The sequence below is a fragment of the Phyllopteryx taeniolatus genome, chromosome 7 (genome assembly GCF_024500385.1).
Source record: "Phyllopteryx taeniolatus isolate TA_2022b chromosome 7, UOR_Ptae_1.2, whole genome shotgun sequence".
NCBI classification, from domain to species: Eukaryota; Metazoa; Chordata; class Actinopteri; order Syngnathiformes; family Syngnathidae; genus Phyllopteryx; species Phyllopteryx taeniolatus.
The window spans coordinates 24,294,638-24,314,065 of record NC_084508.1 but is presented as its reverse complement, the minus strand read 5'-3'; the positions used below and the strand labels follow the sequence as shown (position 1 = coordinate 24,314,065).

The 19,428-nt window shown below is 41.1% G+C and overlaps 1 protein-coding gene across 9 annotated transcripts in view; it reads left to right on the top strand.

Annotated features, from left to right (window-relative positions):
- Positions 1 to 19,428, top strand: part of si:zfos-588f8.1 — a 91,552-nt gene that overhangs the window by 67,736 nt on the left and 4,388 nt on the right. For 6 of the 9 annotated variants that reach the window (XM_061778034.1, XM_061778033.1, XM_061778040.1 and 3 more), the window contains 21 exons: positions 4,696 to 4,806; positions 4,940 to 5,065; positions 5,170 to 5,319; positions 5,429 to 5,589; positions 5,927 to 7,084; positions 7,200 to 7,275; positions 7,379 to 7,470; positions 7,925 to 8,043; positions 10,743 to 10,936; positions 11,023 to 11,130; positions 11,219 to 11,389; positions 11,491 to 11,532; positions 12,197 to 12,308; positions 12,396 to 12,469; positions 12,559 to 12,751; positions 12,886 to 13,014; positions 13,549 to 13,654; positions 13,741 to 13,872; positions 15,075 to 15,198; positions 15,378 to 15,428; positions 17,937 to 18,052. In XM_061778034.1, coding sequence (XP_061634018.1) covers positions 4,696 to 4,806; positions 4,940 to 5,065; positions 5,170 to 5,319; positions 5,429 to 5,589; positions 5,927 to 7,084; positions 7,200 to 7,275; positions 7,379 to 7,470; positions 7,925 to 8,043; positions 10,743 to 10,936; positions 11,023 to 11,130; positions 11,219 to 11,389; positions 11,491 to 11,532; positions 12,197 to 12,308; positions 12,396 to 12,469; positions 12,559 to 12,751; positions 12,886 to 13,014; positions 13,549 to 13,654; positions 13,741 to 13,872; positions 15,075 to 15,198; positions 15,378 to 15,428; positions 17,937 to 18,052 — 3,545 coding nt within the window. The remainder of the gene's footprint in view (positions 1 to 4,695; positions 4,807 to 4,939; positions 5,066 to 5,169; positions 5,320 to 5,428; positions 5,590 to 5,926; positions 7,085 to 7,199; positions 7,276 to 7,378; positions 7,471 to 7,924; positions 8,044 to 10,742; positions 10,937 to 11,022; positions 11,131 to 11,218; positions 11,390 to 11,490; positions 11,533 to 12,196; positions 12,309 to 12,395; positions 12,470 to 12,558; positions 12,752 to 12,885; positions 13,015 to 13,548; positions 13,655 to 13,740; positions 13,873 to 15,074; positions 15,199 to 15,377; positions 15,429 to 17,936; positions 18,053 to 19,428) is intronic. The other 3 variants (XM_061778037.1, XM_061778042.1, XM_061778035.1) reach the window with 2 other exon arrangements.

Below are 19,428 nucleotides of genomic sequence, written 5' to 3'. Positions count from 1 at the left end.
AAGATGGACTGATGCAAAGCGGAAAAGTGGTCTGTGGTCCGACGAGTCCACATTTCAAATTGTATTTGGAAACTGTGGATGTCGTGTCCTCCGGGCCAAAGACGAAAATAACCATCCGGACTGTTATGGACGCAAAGTTCAAAAGCCAGCATCTGTGATGGTATGGGGCTGTGTTAGTGCCAATGGCATGGGTAACTTACACATCTGTGAAGGCACCATTAATGCTGAACGGTACATAAAGGTTTTGGAGAAACATATGCTGCCATCCAAGCAACTTCTTTTTCATGGACGCCCATGCTTATTTCAGCAAGTCAATGTCAAACCACATTCTGCACGTGTTACATCAGCGTGTCTTTGTAGTAAAACAGTGCGGATACTAGACTGGCCTGCCTGCAGTCCAGACCTGTCTCCCATTGAAAATGTGTGGCGTAAAATAAGACAACGGAGACCCCGGACTGTTGAACAGCTGAAGCTGTACATCAAGCAAGAATGGGAAAGAATTCCACCTACAAAGCTTCAACAATTAGTGTCCTCAGTTCCAAAACGTTTATTGAATGTTGTTAAAAGAAAAGGTGATGTAACACAGTGGTAAGTATGACCCTGTCCCAGCTTTTTTGGAATGTCTTGCAGCCATAAAATTCTAACTTAATGATTATTTGCTAAAAACAATAGCTTATACGTTTGAACATTAAATATCTTGTCTTTGTAGTGTATTCAATTAAATATAGGTCGAACATGATTTGCAAATCATTGTATTCTGTTTTTATTTATGTTTAACACAACGTCCCAACTTCTTTGGAATTGGGGTTGTAATATTGGTTCTATGGTGCCTTAGTAAACGAGAAGTATGAATTTAAATCATCCACGGTTTCCTGAGTTCTACATGTTTTTCTGCTGAGAGGCTTGAAATCAAGTCATTCGAATTTCTCAAGCATATCTACGTCACTAGCGAAGATCTGCGCCTACCTCTCCACTCCCTAGCCTGCACTATCAACATCATGCCGAGATCAGACTACAGGATTTTAGCCCTGTTATTGGCCCGATTAGCTATCACAGCCGCTTTCCAGGATCGGACCCGACATTTTGTCAGCAACAGCAAAACATCTTGTAGTATGACATAATCTATGACCAATGATTTGGGCCTACGATGCCAAAATGAATCAAGCATGTTTTATTTTTGGATCTCTTCCATTTAGTGTGACATATCAATGACAACTCTCCACCTTGACGTTGACCGATAGGATTACAATTTTGACCGGCGCTTCACCTCTAGGGTTGGGCATCGTTCTGAACTTGAGCGGTTCCGGTTCCTTCGATTCCGGTTCCAAACGATTCGCAATTCCTATTCCTTTTGGGGGCTGGGTCAAAAAAGTTAGCATGGTTTAAATAAAGGGTGTCCAAATTATGAACATCAATTTTCTTAGCAGCCCGCAGCATAGACTGAAATGAACATTTGACTCGAGGTTTTTTAACCAGTATCAATATCAAACCTATGAACTAAAAGGCAATGTGTGGAACTAACCCAATTGACTTTATAGTCATTAATTTTTTTAGCTAAAAGTTAAATATAGCATTGTTAAAATAGTTATTTTAACTGCTTTAACTATTTTATTTTATTGTTTCACTCACCCAGTTGACTGAGAGTTGATTTCACTGACAGCTATATAGCTGCTCCTGTATTCTGTTTCATCACGTCAAACGGTTTATATGTGCAAGTTTTAACTTCACTTCTTGTTTTAAGCTTGTAGCCTTTTATTTTGAAGGGTACGCACCGGAACTCAGCATTTTGGCACGAAAAGTAACTTCACATGGCACCGGTGATTGTTTTTAATTTTTTTTTAATTATGTATTTATTTATTTTTTTAATGGATGGAACCAAATGCTATAAAATGCTGATTCCTTTATCTACCAACTGATGAGGCACAAGGTTAGTGTTTGTGATATTGCGAGACGTTCATGTGAATTTTGTCCCAATTCATTGTGATGTGAAGTTTTAGCCCAATGTTCCAATGTTAAGGTTTTTTTTTTTTTTTTTTTTTTAAACACGTTGGTTTGAAGACTAAAATAAATGCTCAAAACCATCGGTGTAAAAGTGCAAGCAACCGTTTACCTACTTAGCTGTTTCAATATTGGCATAGCCGTGTTTTATTGTTTCACTCACCCAATTGACTGAGAGTTGACGTCACTGAAGCTCCGCGCAGTGTAGGTTGAGGCTCGGACCGCGTCAGACGCTACACATTGGGAAAAACTCCTTTGCACAATATATTCTTATTCCAAGTGTTGCAATGAGGCGACTGAGCATTAATTTTAACAAAGTTAAGACACACTTTTGTTCGCCGCCGCTGCAGTTGGGCACAAGCACGTCATCGTACCCGTTCTTCTTCGTTAGTTTACGCCGCTTCTTCATTGCTTTTCACCACTTCTTCGCGGCTGAAGGACTAGGCATCAAAACTGGGAACCAATTTTTTTTTTTATTTGAACGGTTCCGGGAGAACCGGTTCCAATAAGTTCTCGATTCTCGATGCCCAACCCTATTCACCTCCCTTGCTCGCCATTGTCCACTTACTTTGGTGCCGTTGTCAACACTTATTCATGTGCACGAACCAATGTTTACCAAAGCTTTACAGCATGGTTGGATAGAACGCCAGCATGTTTACGTACAAACGTTAGTAGTAGCACTAGCTTGCTAGGCTACATAACATTGTTGCCTGCTTGCGAGATCGTATTTAAAGTATGTGAACATACCTCAAGCTCTTTTTGAATGGGAAGCTCTCTCCCGAGCACCGCTGACAACACCACGTTTTTCTTCTTTTTGTTCTGTCTCCCCCCCCCAATACAATACATTGTTATTGTTGGTATGGCAACGAGTGTATCCGGTCACGTGGACCAGTGACAGGTTTTCTAATCCCGTCTCCCCGACAGTGTATGATTTGACAAGAAAAGGCCAGTAATCGTAAAAGACGGGATACAGTGGTATCGTACTAAATTCCATGTAGTGTTGTCAGTGACTTACCAAGCTACAGCAAGATTTTATGGCAGTAGTCTGACATGGTGAAAGACTACATTTGTCTTGTCCAGGCATAACAAACACTTGTGCTCTCACAAGTGGATCTTCTACATGGAGGCAACCAATCAGAGGAAAGGGGGCGGTCTTAGGCAAATCTGGACAAAGTGGAAACAAAACTGGGTCAAACAGAAGAAGCAATTAGAGGGGTATTTTCTGGAAACTCGTATGAGAAACCCAAGTTTTTTTGTTTTTTTTTTCCTTTTAAATGAAATTGAAACTTTTATGTCCATGTTAGACAGTCTAAATAGACCAGGAGTGTAAAAACTTTTTTGGCACAGGCCGCATTATGGTTTACCTCGTAGGGCTGTTATGACGGTGAATTAGGGATGGGTGAGTACCAGCTATCGTTATCGAGACGATACCAGCCGTATTTCAAGGTATCGGGTACTCAAGAAGGCTGCCGATACCAGCCACCGATGCTTTATACAAAAGTCCTCCTCACCAATAGTTGCCGCTACACTGCTGTTTGACACATCAATGAATCATCATGCGCGTCAGTAAGAAACATACATGCAAATCAGTCGCCTTTCGGCGAAACTTGCCGTTTTGAACTCAAAATAGGCAATTTAGCTGAATCGTATAGATCCGATGAGTTTTTCCTGGGGGGTCGTCATAGGCTGTTTCGTACTCCTTGAACATTGGCAGCTAGATCCATTCCACACATCCACCATACACACACAGACTAATATGCGAGCGCATTGGCCTGAGGTTCCGCCTGTGCGCTCGGGACCTGCTTTGGATAATTTGAAGAGACCAGAAAAAACACTTAAGCCGCTTCTGCTGTTAAGAAGTAACGGTAATTTTACTCTGTTACAATGATCTAAATGTCGCTCGCTACTTTTATTGATCAATTATTGCTTATTTAGCAACAATTTCGTGTGTGAAATTGTTGCTAAATGACTTCGACTTTCGCATCGGTCTCTGTTTGAGCCAATCCAATATTTTGCGCTAGTGACGTTAAGTCTAGCTCACCAATCAAACGATACAAGAAAGTCACATGACCTCACACGTCGTCTTCTATTGAGCTTCCTGGGCAAAGGTATTAACACTAGATAAGCCACCCCGGCTGATTGTCGTCGTTACCATGAAGGCAAATTTGACACCTATGGAATAGACAAAATATGTGACCGGCACAGTTGACGACTGGTTAGCACATCTGCCTCACAGTTATGAGGACCAGCTTTCGGCCTCGTCTTTGCAGAATTTGCTTGTTCTCCCGCGTGCTTGTGTGGATTTTCTCTCTGTACTCTGGTTTCCTCCGACATTCCAAAAGCATGCAAGGTAGGTTAATTGAAGACTCTAAATTGCCCATAGGTGTGAATGTGAGTGTGAATGATTGTTTGTCAGTGTGTGCGCTGCGATTGGCTGGCGACAGGTTCAGGGTGTTCCCCGCCTCTTGCCCAGAGTCAGCTGAGATAGGTGCCAGCACACCTCCAACCCTAGTGAGGATAAGCGGTACGGAAAATGGATTGATATGACCTTTAAGAATATAAAGCAGAGTTCACCTTTAAATATTGTTTGCTTTGAATGAAGAGGAAATCTTGACATTGCTCAGTCAATTGCACCGATAACGCCTTCATATCCTTAACATTTATTATACTTTTCCCCTTCTGCCTGTATATGAACAGAAGGAGATGTATCTTGATGAGGCCTTGGTGCTCCAGCAGCTCCGTTACACCGGAATGCTAGAAACTGTTCGAATTAGGAGGTCTGGCTATGGAGCCAAATACACATTCCAGGTAATGGGGAGTTTACTTTTGCCAGGCATGTCTCCATCAATAAAAGTTTGTTGAGAACAGTACCTTCATAATTCTGTTTTTTTGTTTTTTTCCTCAGCTCTAACTTAATGATTTGTTGTGTTGTTGTTTGTAGGAATTCTTAGAGCAGTTCAGGGTTTTGCTGCCAAAGGACTCCACTGCTTCTAAGGAAGACATTTCTGCTTTACTAGACAACAAAATTTGCTTGGATCCCACCACATACCAGATAGGCAAAACTAAGGTAAACCTTCAAGTGTTGAGTTTATCTTTGAATATTTTTACTTAAACTGCATGTCTGTTTAAAGATACTATGCATGAAAGCTCCAATTTATGCTATTTGTTCAGGTGTTTTTGAAAGAACTGGAGCGGCAACATCTGCAGGACACGTTGCACAAGGATGTGATGCGTAAGATTATCTTCCTGCAGCGCTGGTTCAGAGCTCGCCTGCAGAGGAAAGAGTTTATGGACATGAGACATTCAGCCGTCGTGATCCAGGTAAACTCAAATGACACATTTAGTACGTTAGCCTATTATTCGAACATGTCCTATTTTTGTATTCCTGTATGAAATTATATTATGGTCCCCGATCTGTTCTCCCTACTAGCGTTCATGGCGCAGCTATTGCAAAGACGAGCAAAGGCGGCGGGCTGCCACTCTAATCCAGGCTGTCTGGAGAGGGCACCGACAAAGATCAACTTATCATCGCCAAAGACAAGGTGCCACCAAGATACAAGCCTTGGTCAGAGGGCACTCGGCACGAAGGAGGTAAAAGAGATGCTCAGTGACACTTTCAGCACCTCTATAGTGACACTCTCTAGTGGGAGCAGCATTGATTTACACTGTAGATTTTTTCCTATGACATAAAATATGAAAACCCAGAATGGTTGCTGGAGAGACCCTAGTTCACTTCCCAAGAATTGCTTAGGTGCCCCCAATGCAAAACACCATACCCCAAATACAAACAACTATGCAGCCGGCTCACACGATAACCCTTGGACAAAATATAGAGACACACTATACTATTACTAACTATTTCCAGGCTAATTTTACAGAGGCACGATAGAAAAAAATAAATAAATATTTTGTAATTGATTTATTCCAGATGCCACTCCATGCGTGAGGATCGACGCAGAAAGGAAGAAGAAATGAAGGCAGAAGAGGAAAGGAGGCAGCAGGAGGAAGAGAAGGAAAGGAGGCGCAAGGAAGAGGAGGAAATTAGGGTAAGAATGGAGGCAGAAGAAAAAAGAAGAAAAGCTGAAGAGGAGGAAACGAGGAGAGAAGAGGAGGAGGCAATAGGGAAAGTGTTGGAAGCTAAGGCTGCATTGGAAGCAGCTGAGCTGAAACAAAGAGAACAGGGACGGGGGAAACAAGCAAAGGAGCCTCAAACAAGAGAGGATCCAGATATAGAACTGGTTACAGAGGAGATGCTGGATGACAGCCTGCCTGACCAGGAGCCAGATGAGGAGCAAGGTGAGGATGATGGGGAGGTTACATCAAGCTCCCACACAGACGAGGAGCAGGTTAAGGATGAAGATGAGGAGGAGGATGAATGGCTACCCAAAGCACAAAAAAGAGAGTGTGAACAACTACCTCTCAGGTCTGGTTTGGGGACCAATGGTACTCTGGCTGAGGCTGGTCCTCAGCGAGATGAAAAGGTTTCAAAACATAATTTATCTTTTAGTGGAATCCCCTCCAATGTTTTAGCACCCGCTTCTTCTGTTTCGGACAAGGCTTCCAGCACTACCTCTACAACCTCCCATTCTGAACATAAACTAGTCCGTCCTGTAGCCAAGGCCCAGGGCTCTAAAAGTCAGGAGAAGAGAGAGCAGAGAAGGCGGAGGGGGTTGGAGCACAACCAGAGAGAGACTTTGCGAGCTGCCTCCACGTCATCCTCAGCGACCACTGTGGAACACACATCCCCTCCAAAGAGCAAAACACCTGAGGCATCAAAGCAAAGAGAGCAGGCTGACAGCAAGGAGCTTGATCAGTATACCTTTGTAGCCTGGAAGAAGGAAGAAAAAGGAGGGAAGAAGGAAGCCAAAAATTCTTCGCAATCCAGTGCTGTTCGTCCCACTTCATTATCACTGCAACTTGATGACTCTATGCATTGGAAAACGGTGCCCGATGGTGGAGCTTTGAGCCTGGAGCGCTGGCATGGACCAGTCAAAGAGAAGTCGGAGAAATGGAAGGGAAAAAAGACTGATGGTGAAAACTCTCCTCCACCTCACAACAGAGATGAGAAAAGGTCCAAGCAGCCGCTGTATGTTTCCTGTTATGGTTATAGTCTCATGTTTAGATCCCTATTGCACTAAAAGATCTGCTATACCAAATACATAAAATATTTCCATACCTAGTCATTCTTTTTTTATTTGCAGAAGTCAAACAGCTTCCTCCTCACTTGACAGTTTGTCTCCATGTTCTGAGGGCGCCGGCGCTCTCTTAACCCGAGAGGTATTTAAATTTCTTTTGGCAATTGTACTATAAAATCACAAGTATCCTCTCTATAGCTGAACACGTTCAATATGAAATTAAATTCTTTTTTTCTATTCCGCAGATGATTTTGTCTCCAGAGAGCTTCAAAGGAAGCTCCTTTAGGAGGAGAAACCAGGAGGACTCAACCCTCTCTACTCCATCCACGCCAGACAAGTAACTGTATTAAACACGTGGCGATGTATAAAATAAGAGTCACAAACAATACAAATCGATTTTGATTGGTCAAGTTGTTTTTAATGTCTGTTGCACAACATCTGCTAGACACAAATGTTTCTGCGTGTGAAAGAAATCCTTAATAAACACACAAACATGTTTCACTAACAAAAACATCTATTGTCTTAAAGCTAATACTAGAATGCTTATCGGCAGTCTTATTGGAGGGTCTTCAGCGGCCCTTTTTGTTTTTCTTGTGCTGTTACTGTGTTGACACAGCTGGAACAATACTTTGCTTCCTCTGACATTGTAATAGCTCAATCAGTGGTTTTTGGGGGGGTTGGTTGGTTTTTAAGTTGCAATTGTTCTTACACCAGAGATAATTCGGAAAACCTTGTCAGTTTCACAAAATTAACTGACCACTTAACATGGAATTTGAATATCAATCCTTTAGGTCAGGTGGTTTCTTCAGCAAAATATTGAAAAAGCGACCACACAAGGAGGCTCACACTCCCGACAATGGAGAGTTGACACTTGCCCAGGTTCTCAATGAAAAGCCAACAGGAGGGGAAGGTAAATGACATGCAAGTCTTCATTCTTTTCATCCAATTTCTTTATAATTTGATACATGGTGGTGAGAGACATGACAAGGCTGTTTACGATTAACCTGACAGATGAAGAACAGATGTTTATGAATTGTTTTTTTAATCTGTAATTTTTTCATGCGTGATATACTTGTTTGCTCATTAGTTTTACCATTGATAGTGTCAAATACTGCCAAATATTGTTTGAAAATTGTCCTCAGTGCAGGAAGTTCTCGATTTACGAACGAGTTCCGTTCCTACGCTGGCGACGTAACACGAATTTCCGCGTAAGTCGGATTTCACCGTTAAAGTCGAAATTTACGTCAAAATACTTTTGTTACGGGTATTCTCCCACGTGATTGTGACAGCAAGCTCAGTGTGTGCGTCGATGTGTGAGTGAGACGGGACTGCGCAGGCGTCGTCCGGCGGGACTGCGAAGGAGGAAGGAGTGCGCGGAGGTACGAGTGTGTACAGTGGCAAGTGTAGTGACGCCGTCCTGGGAAGAGCGATTAGCGGAGGACCTGTTGACGTTGAATGTACAGAGGAGCTAATAAAGCCATTAAAGCACCAAATCAGTGCTTCGTGCCTTTATTGTTGCCGCCACCAAGCTCAGCTGTGCAACGAGAGAATGGAGCGACATACGTAGTAAATAATGGAAAAGTAATTAATCCTGTTGCCGTCATTAAACCTTTTACTAAGTGTACATGTTTTAATTTGTTTTAAAATTCTCAAGTCATTGCAAAAATAATTGAACCACTGTTTTCCCTCACCATAAATGTCCCTGTAAAGTGAAAATAAATGTAAATTCGACACACAACAAAGAATATTTTTAACAGTCCTGCCAAATTTGTATGATTTATAAAAAAAAAATAAAATAAATAAAAAATTTAAATAAAAAGTAATTGCCACGTATGATGAAAAATGAAGCCGGTCTCTGCTTTAAAACGCTGTGGGCGTTACAGTGAATCAACTGTTATATTAAACGTGACCACCAGAGAGACCTGTTTGGACATGCTAATAAGATTAGCACTCAAGTTACAGTAAATTAACACCATCAACACGTAGCAGCCGTGAGTGTTGTATACTTATCTCCGTGTATGAAAACTATAAAAGAGGACACGGAAAACAATGTACACCTATTATTATTTGTATCAGAATGCTTTAGTTAAAACACTGTATGATCACACAGTGATAATATGGAATTTATTTAGTTTTGTAATATAAGAGTAGATAAGATAAAATAGTTTGATAACTTTGCATTCCCAGCAGCTCTGACTGACTATATTAACAATGTCCTTTCACCATCGTTGCTGTCATACTGTGTTGCTTGTTTTTGTTTGCACATTGACTACAGTCCTGTTTTTGTTTTAATTCCTCATTTTAAAAACAAAAAAAAACATTCAAGCAACATGTTTTTGTGATTGTAGAGTGAAAGCTGCAGCTGGCTACTAGTATGGACTGATTGGGTGGCAACAATGGGGAAATGAAATGCCAGTATTTTGGGGGTAATAGACCGTCAGCAACATACAATATTGAAAAAAGAACTATGAACTAGTTCATTTTTGGACCGGTAAACGTAGTTCAAAATTTGGAACTATAAACTGAACTAGTTCATTTTTGGAATGGTGAACTGAACTTTGAACTAGTTCTCATAGAAAATTAACTTTCCCAACACTGATCCTGTATTATTTCACGTCGCAATATACAGTGGGTACGGAAAGTATTCAGAACCCCTTAAATCGTTCACTCTTTGTTATATTGCAGCCATTTATTAAAATAATTTAAGTTCATTTTTTCCTCATTAATGTACACACAGCACCCCATATTGACAGAAGAAAAACAATTGTTGAAATTTTTGCAGATTTATTAAAGAAAAACTGAAATATCAAACAGCCATAATTACTGTATTTACTTCCTGCCATCTAATAGAAGACCATTAATTTGTTCTGTCTGTCACTATGCCTCACTGGCATAAATAGAGCAACAAAGATACGTTATTTATTGTAAATATAATTTTTTGAGCAATTAAGTACACAAGTATATACAGTAAATGAATAGGTCATTTAAATAGACACATTCCTCCATCTTGTGATCGGTTATCGGTTTATTAAACTCGCTCATCGGTGATCGGCCCCAAAAATCCTGATCGTGTAAACCCTAATTGAAACAAATCTCTAAATTCACTTTACAGGGTCTTTAACTTTGATAAGTGGCATATTGTACCAAGTACCCAGGATGTTTTCTAGGTCACAATAGGTTCAATTTCCGGTTCTGTGGTCGTCCTCATACAGCACAATTACCCTGTGCTAATATCATCCCAAAAAAAAACGTAAATTTCTCGAAAAATGTTTGACAAATTGTACGACTTCAGGGGCCTTCAACTATAATGCCAATCTGTTTTGAGTCTTCTCTCTGCGTGACTGCTGTCTTTCATAACAGTCACACTTCATGAAGTAATAAAGAAAACAGATGTATTATCGTTATTATTCGTGGGGTCTTAACTAATCTTCCTGCTGCTTTATGAGAAAACATTGATCATTTTATCAGCGAGCCTAATGAAAACACATTGGGTTTCCTCCAAGTGTTCTTGGTCCAGTTTGAGCCTGACAATTTAAAATGAGTCTTTTCATCACACAATCGATTGCTTTTTATAATGACAAATGTAAAATAATTCTTCCCATCATTTAGCCCCAGCATCTGGACACCCATTGAGACATTTATCCCAGTTCCAAGGAGAGCGTGCCAATAAAAGTTTGGGCCGTAACCCTACCATAAAAATTAGTCGTGCCACACGTGTCTCTGAGCAGTGGAATGCGTCACTGGATCGGGAGATCACGAACGCCAATGAGTTGCGTCACCTTGATGAGTTTCTGGGGAACCAGGTACGTAAGAATGCAATGGGTTATTTACTTCATGTAAGAATTCATTTTAACTAAAAAAAAGTGTTTTGTTTGTGGCTCCTCTTTAGGTCAACGATTTCCGCTCCAGGGGAAAGTCACTGTCAGCCACAGAGGCCATCTTTGTAACAGCCACCATGGAGTTTAGAGAGACTATAAAAGCTATGTATTCTCTCCCTGTAAGTCTTTTTCCCATGTGACAGGTAGTTTTTCCTTGCCACCTTTCATCTTTCTCAATGACTCTCCTGTTGGTTCAAACTTTACTAGAAACCAACAATTGGCTACAAAGGTCTGATGTCAGGCTACCAAAACAAAGTGATCCACCTGGCCGGTGACAAACAAAAAGAAGAAGTCCAACTTGTGGTCAACCTGTTTCAATCTGTGCTAGATGGCTTCATTAGAGGGGAGATGAAGAAAGAGGAAGCCGAGCCTGCCAAGGTGATAAAACACAAACCTGCTTTGACTCACTTTGTGGCGTTGACTTGTTTTATACACAAAGAATAATAGACACATGCTGCTACACTCTGATTGTATTTCAGCCTGCCAAAGCCAGGAAGAAGCGACGGAAAAAGGATAAAAGTGTAAGTATACAAAGTTGAAATTGCTTATCAGTTTGTTATATTACATTTTTTCTAAAGGTGTCTTTATACTCCCGCGGGCGACAGCGCCCGCATTGCATCACGTGACTCACGCATTGGGCCGTGTGGCCTCTAGCTGCACTTGACGCGCACACGGCACAAATTGTCGCCGTGTGCAGAATTCCGCGGAGATCATCTCTCATGATTGGTCCATTTTTAGTCACATTCTGTGATGACATACTCAGTTTTCCCTTTGGTTCCTCAATACCGCCATCTTTAAAATACAAAACACTTTAGCCGGTGCCTTCTTGATCGATTTTCCAATATAATTAATCGCATCATCTGGTCATCTTGGTCCATTTGTTCTAGCAGGCACCATTCCACGAGCGGCATTGTTGTTGCTTTGTTCCTTGTTCCGGAGTAAAAATGGCTACCGGAATTGGCCATAAAATGAAGAGGTAACTCCACCCTGTGGTGTCCTAGCCAATACCAGCTGTAGCGACACTCCCGCCATGGAGGAGAACTGCACCACATTTTCAAAATAGCGCGCGTGGGTTGCGCTCGAGTATAAAGGCAAACTGCGGGCAGGATAACCGCTGTGACGTCAGTGCGGTCACCGCCCGAGCGAGTATAAAGAAGCCGTAATAGTTTCCATCTGTCTTGTTAGATGGAGAGCCCCTTGGATCACGTGTTCGTCAACTATCAGGTCAACATCATGCAGTCATGTGACCAGTGTACCTCTTACATCTGGGGGATGGAGAAGGCCTACATGTGTAGCTGTGAGTCTTAAATTACAATAATTGCAGTAAATCCTGCAGCGTAACATACACAAAATAAATGTACAATTTGACAATCTTCCCTTACAGATTGTAAGATGGTGTGCCACAAAAAATGCCTGAGCAAAATAGTCACAGACTGCTCCACTTTCTGTGCCAAAAAGGTATGTTTTAAAGCTTTGATTTGGGATGTCCTTTTTATCAAAGAGCGTGGTCTGAAGTGGAGCTGTTTGACCAAATGTGAATCCAACAGAGTGACGAGGAGTCTGGTGGTCAACACTTCGGTGTGCGTGTGGGTCACCTGGTGAGTGAGAAGAACCCAGTGCCCATGGTCCTGGAGATGATGCTGGAGCATGTGGAGATGCAGGGCCTCTACACCGAGGGTATCTACCGCAAGTCTGGCTCAGCCAACCGCATGAAAGAGCTACACCAGCGCCTGGAAACTGGTAAAGTGTACTCCTCAACCCTCAGAGTGTTGAACTGTGGCTCATTTTGTCAATGTATTTATTTATTTTTTTACATGCAAATGCTCTATAGCAATCAGTACATTGACACACCTCTGTTGTTTTTTTTTGTTTAGACCCCCACCTTGTGTGCCTTGAAGACTACCCCATCCACACAGTTACAGGGCTGGTGAAACAGTGGCTGAGGGAGCTGCCTGACCCACTTATGACCTTCACCCATTATAATCAGTTCCTGCATGCAGTTGGTGAGGAGGATTATAACCAGGGGGCAGTATTTTTTACCATAATTACCGTAGTGCCACCCTTTCCATACCATATCAGTCCTCAAGGGCCATACTAAATTTATAAAAAAATATTATGTTATGATCGAACAGTTGTTTATTTGTGGGTAAATGTGTGGGCCTTATAAAACACTTCCTCTGAGGTTTTATTTGTTTTTAGAATTGCAAGGCAGGCCATAATAAATGCTCTCGCTTACAATATTTGGCCTGCCAACCCTGATCTAATGTGTTTGTTTCACTGTAAGAGAAGCAAAAATGTGAGGGTGCTTTGTCATGGCTAAATAAGAAAGAATTTGTTATACTGTAACTTACAGGTTTGAGTAGTACACATATTGTGTCTTCCAACTTTCATTTCGGAGCCTGCACTCAAAATGTGACAAGATACGCATACTGAAAATGATCTGTCATTTAAATCACCTCACAAAAAAAAGCTGAAATGTCATTCTTTCAACATGTTCATTGCAGAATAATTTTTTATTGCCTTATTTGTGTATTCAGAGCTGCCAGATAAGCAAGAGCAGCTCTATGCCATCTACAAAGTGCTGGAGGAGCTTCCAATGGCAAACTTCAACATACTGGAGAGGCTTGTCTTTCACCTCGTCAGGTCCAAATTTACATCTATTTTCGTCATTGTTTTAAAGTGAAATTTTGAAGGTAATTTGTATGTAATTTTTCTACATGTCCTTGCAGGGTGTGTAAAGAGGAGGCTCACAACCGTATGTCTCCTAACTCCTTGGCCATTGTGTTCGCTCCGTGCATCTTGCGCTGCCCAGATGGCGCTGACCCACTTCTTAGCATGAAAGATGTTGCCAAAACCACCACGTAAGAACACAATACAGTGTATCCCCGTTTATCGCAGGGATGCTGTTGTAATGTGTATATATATTGTGATCCTTATATTAATAAGTTAGTACTATGGGGATTAATATTGAATATGGCTATGTCCCTATTTATTGGGGATGTAATATAGTTCCTTCCGCGAGACCTTTTCATGAGACTGATTGTTGGTATATTAGTCCATCACGCCGGTGTTCGTAGTTGTCAGTCAGTGAGGATTTCTGAATAGGAATCTGTTGAGCTTGCCTCTGTGGTGGTAAGAATTGGACAGCAATCACTAGTGTGGTCCTATGACATGGGTAAAGTTACCACAGATGTGTCAGAGACCCACCCACACTGGGTGAAAATCTGCAATATAAAGCGCCCATATAAAAATATATGTATATAGTTTGGCTCTGCCCACATGCTTTAAAACATACTCTAACACATTAAAACACACTTTTTAATGTATTCTTCATCACGTTCTCACTTCTCACAAGATATGGGAGAATGTCATATAACATCACTTATAACAAACTAAAAGAAGACTCACCAGCACAGTTTTTCAAATTAGAGGCAAAGCATGCTTCAAGCTGTTTGTGACTACTTGTTGAAGTTTACTTTAAAACTGACACACACAGCAAAATGTTCACCCAGACATAATTTCGTCTAACAAAAGTCAGCTAGTGTAATGCTAACGTATAATGCGAAATGCCTTAGATGGGCTACCATAAATTAGCATAAATGTTACAATGATAACAAACCTTCAAATAACTGTTACTTTAACACAAACAGCAGCAAAACATACAAAAAAAGAGTATACATTATACAGTACTCATAGGCATATATTCTCTGCTATGTGGGGATGATGAATATTAATAGACATTCGTTAAGCGACTTTCTGTGCCTCTTCTTGCGGTTAATTATGCCGCACCTACATTCAGTAGAACCCAGTGTTGCCTGGCATGTTGCAGTACAACGGGGTACTAGACAGAAAGCGTGCAACTCTTAAATTCAGACTTACTGTACCTGTTTACTGTAAAAAAACAATTAAAAAACAATCATTTAAAAATCAACGTTATAGTAGGGGAAGCAAACAATGAACCGCAATATCGCATGGGTTCGCTGTACACATTGGGTGCCGCACCTGTACTGTTCATGCAGCGAACACCTGTGAACATGCACAATCCTCTCGCTCACTCTCAAAGATGTGTGGAGATGCTGATCAGTGAGCAGATCAGGCGCTATAATGAAAAGATGGAGGAGATCGAGCAGCTGGAGTACGCAGAGGCTCTGGCTGTCAACCAGCTCAAACTCAAGAGAAAGAATACGGTAAAAACAAAACCTAATCTCATTGTCACCTGCGTTTCTTTCATTCATTGTTCTGAAAATGAGTTTTTCCCAGACAAATTAGTCACTCTCTCCTGCGTTATTGACTCTCAAAGAACACCAGATGCTGTTGTTCCAAGGGTGTATGCTTAATAAGGTCCATGTTCCCTGTCTTTCTTTAGCACTACTGCCATTTACCTCTCAGGTTCTCAGCTCCTTACAAAGGAGTGGTGGTATGTATCATCCAGTTCTCCTGGTCAAGTAGATTTAGCAGATGTAGCTTTGTAGTACACTATTTTGTGGGCCATGCATAAGGAGCTGACTTGTGCACGTCATGGTAGATGTGGGTGATGCAATGCCCTCTTGTTTAACCTCACCCCACCTCATAATCTTCCTCTTCCTCGTCCATACTAACTCGTTGTAGTTTGCATCTTTCTGGTAGTTTGGTTGTACTATAGGACCATTACTTATTCCATGAGGACAAGATGCTACTGGGTTGGTGTTCATTCTCATTAAAAGGACATGAAATTACAATAGTGTGTCTTGTGAAAATAGGTAGCCATCATGCATGTTATCCTACTCCTCAAAGCTCTGGAAGTGGTATTAAGTGGTTGGCTGCATACATCTTCCCTTCATAAAACCCTCACCTCATTCTTTTTCCAAACGTTGAATTTGTTCAGGCTGCTTTGGTTGGTTATAAGTTATTGTTCACAGATGCTCTGTAAGACTGATGTGAAGATGCATGAATCTCTCAAGCAACCTGTTTGTTTCTTTACTAACACCATCTCATCTCTGTTTCAGAACTAGACCACAGTCCCATATGGTTGACATTATGCATGTTGATGCATATTCAAACACAGTGGAATCTTTAATTTTGAACAGGATGACCTCCAGTTTGTCTATTTTGAAACAGATTTTCTCAAAGAAATCTGTAAAAACTGTCGCCATCACAAAGCATTTATTGATTGTCGTACAAGTGTAAGTTGAAGTTAATGATAGTACAGTGAAACTTAAAACAACTTTTGTATTCACCCTTAGATGAAATTAGATGGACTGCTGAAGGCATCTGACTTCAGTGTCATACTTTATAGCATTATCTGCATTCTGTAAACCATCCATTTTTATGGTCCTTGTCCTCATCAGGTTAGTGTGTTACTAGAGCCTAGCCCAGCGGATTTTGGGCAAGAGTGAGGGTACACTTGAGACTTGTAATAAGCCAATCGAAGTGCACATGTATTTTGGAACGTGTGAGGAAACTGAAGTACCCGGTAAAAACAAATGCAAACAAGGGGATAACGTACAAACTTCTGACAGGAAGGCCGGTCCCAAGATCTGAATGTCAGAGGCAGGCTTGCTACCCGTGACTCCTCTGTGCCACCTATCATCTCTCATACAAGTTAACCACTTTTATTGTGAAAATGAATACAATAAATTGTGTGCTCAGGGTGATGCATGACTACGGAGCCCCCCTGGTGCCAAGGTATGAGAAAAATAAAATTCATTGATAATCTGTTCCCTCAGTTTAGTAAACTGTACCCTCAGTTTAGTAATCTGTACCCTCAGTTTAGTAAACTGTACCCTCAGTTTAGTAAACTGTACCCTCAGTTTAGTAATAAGTTCTCTCAGTTTAGCAAATGTCTGGGGCTCCGTATACCCACGTATATCTGTCAAGTGAAGTAAATTCTATTTGTATGTTATATTCTTACTCGTGTGAATTCTGTGTATAAATTGTCATGTCGTGATATATCCTACATCCCATTTTTTCAATTGAAAGGCAATATTGCTGTAGTTCGAGGAGGTTGATCATTATATAGCAGTACTAGCAGGACTGGCTACAATTAGCCTGCGTGTTTCCTAAACACAGTACTAAATTGAGGGTACGGATTACTAAACTGAGGGTACAGTTTACTAAACTGAGGGTACAGTTTACAAAACTGAGGGAACAGATTATCAATGAATTTTATTTTTCTCATACCTTGGCACCAGGGGGGCTCCGTACATGACAGATAGATGCAGTGACAAACTTTTCCTTACAAGGCAAGTCTCTTCACATTAAGACAACCCAAAGCACACAGCAGTATACATTTTTTTAATTGTTTTTATTTTTTTATTTTTTTTATTTTTTGGGAAATGACAGTAGAGCCGGCGTTCATTACCTGTGCTTTTCAGACAGGACTTAACCTAAAGGGACATTCCTGTGGGCAAACATTTGCACTCAAGGGCCACATTTGATTTTGAAAACTGAGGTGCCAGGTTATTTGTATATGTAAAAGTTTATTTTGATGGTAGTTTATTTTTACATTATTATTACTATTAGTATTTTATATTTACAATACATTTTATTAGAATTAATCAAATTATTCAATGAAAAATGGTAAATATATTGCTTTACTATTTATTTTGTTTTATTATTTACAATAAGTCAATTAACCAATTATTTAATCAGACAAGTTGAAACAATTTAAAATAAATTTTAATTTACCAATTTTATGGAAAGAAACGGTTTAATTAATTCAACAAATATTACATGACTTTTGATCATCTGAATGCTCGGTGGGCGGCATTAATTATAGTTTGCAGGCCAGGTGGGCGAGATTATAGTTTGCAGGCCAAAATTTTCACACCCTTGCCATAGGTGCTAACTGAGCTGAAGTTTGAATTTAGAGGTTCCACTGTAGTTAATCGACATGTGGCCATTGATTTAGTGATTGTGTCATAATTGTGCAGTGTTGCTTTGACAGGTGCATGAAAAGGTTAGTTCAGACCTCAAAACTGTCCCTGAGAATGAGCCTCTGGACTCAGATTCGGAGGCTGAGAAGAACCTGGTGGAACGTATCAAGTCCATCAAACAGGAGAAGTAAGTATACTTGCCTGAGCATTATCAGTGTCAATATCACCATAAGGTGCCTTCTAGACTTCCTTCCCCATTTCAACAACAAAAAAGGATAAGAGGAAATAAAAGGATAGACATTGTTGGCTATGTCACTATGTCAGAGTGGACATGTTAAGCTTGACAACATCCAACTGCTCACATTTTTGCAATTACAAAACACGTTTAAATATTTACTCTGTAAGCACTCGCTGTTTCAGCCTCTTGGAAAAAAAATACTTTTAATGTCACTGAAAACACCATAGGGTTTCTTAAAGAAGGGCAGTTACCCTATAAAGACAGTGGACAGCAATTTCAGGGACACATGCAAAATGTTTAATATGATCATGAAAATAGAATATACATGATAAAAATGGGGCGGAACAATGGATGAGTGGTTCGCACATCGACCTCACAATTCAGAGGCTTGTGTTTTAATCCCGGCTGCAGCCTTCCTGTGCGGAGTTTGCATGTTCTCCCCGTGCCTCCATGTTTTTTCTTTGGAGACACCCGTTTCTTCCCCCCCATGTTCCAAAAATGGATGGTAGGTTAATTGAAGACTCTAAATTGTCTGTAGGTGTGAATGGTAGTTTGTCTATATGTGTCCTGCTATTCACAACCAGTTGGTGTACCAGCCTCTCACCCAGTCAGCTGGGATAGGCTCCAGCACACCTGCGACCCGAATGGGGATAAGCAGTTCAGAGAATTGATGGATCTGGATGGATAATCAAATTGACTCGCTTTTATCAAATAACTTGATGTGGACAAAAAAAACATGAAGAAGTGCAACAACTAATGTAAATTGAATAGTAGAAATTGATGAAAGTAAATAACCTTCAAACTGTTTATAGAGTATTTCATTTCTTACAAGGAAGGACTCACACCCCCCAGTGGGGGGGCACCCCCAGGTTGAGAACCCCTTAAAGCGAAAATACCAGTACATGTAAACAAAAAATGTTGCCCTAAGTGGAGGAGTTCAAGTATCTTGGGGTCTTGTTCACGAGTGAGGGAAGAATGGGACGGGAGATCGACAGGCGGATCGGTGCAGCGTCTGCAGTGATGCGGACTTTGTATCGGTCCGTTGTGGTAAAGGAGGAGCTAAGCCGAAAAGCGAAGTCAATCTAAGTTCCTACCCTCACTTATGGTCACGAGCTGTGGGTCGTGACCGAAAGAACGAGATCCCGGATACAAGCGGACGAAATGAGTTTCCTCCGCAGGGTGTCCGGGCTCTTATAGGATGAGAAGCTCGGTCATCCGGGAGGATCTCAGAGTAGAGCTGCTGCTCCTCCACATCGAGAGGGGCCAGATGAGGTGGCTGGGGCATCTGATTCGGATGTCTCCCGGGCGCCTCCTCGGTAAGGTGT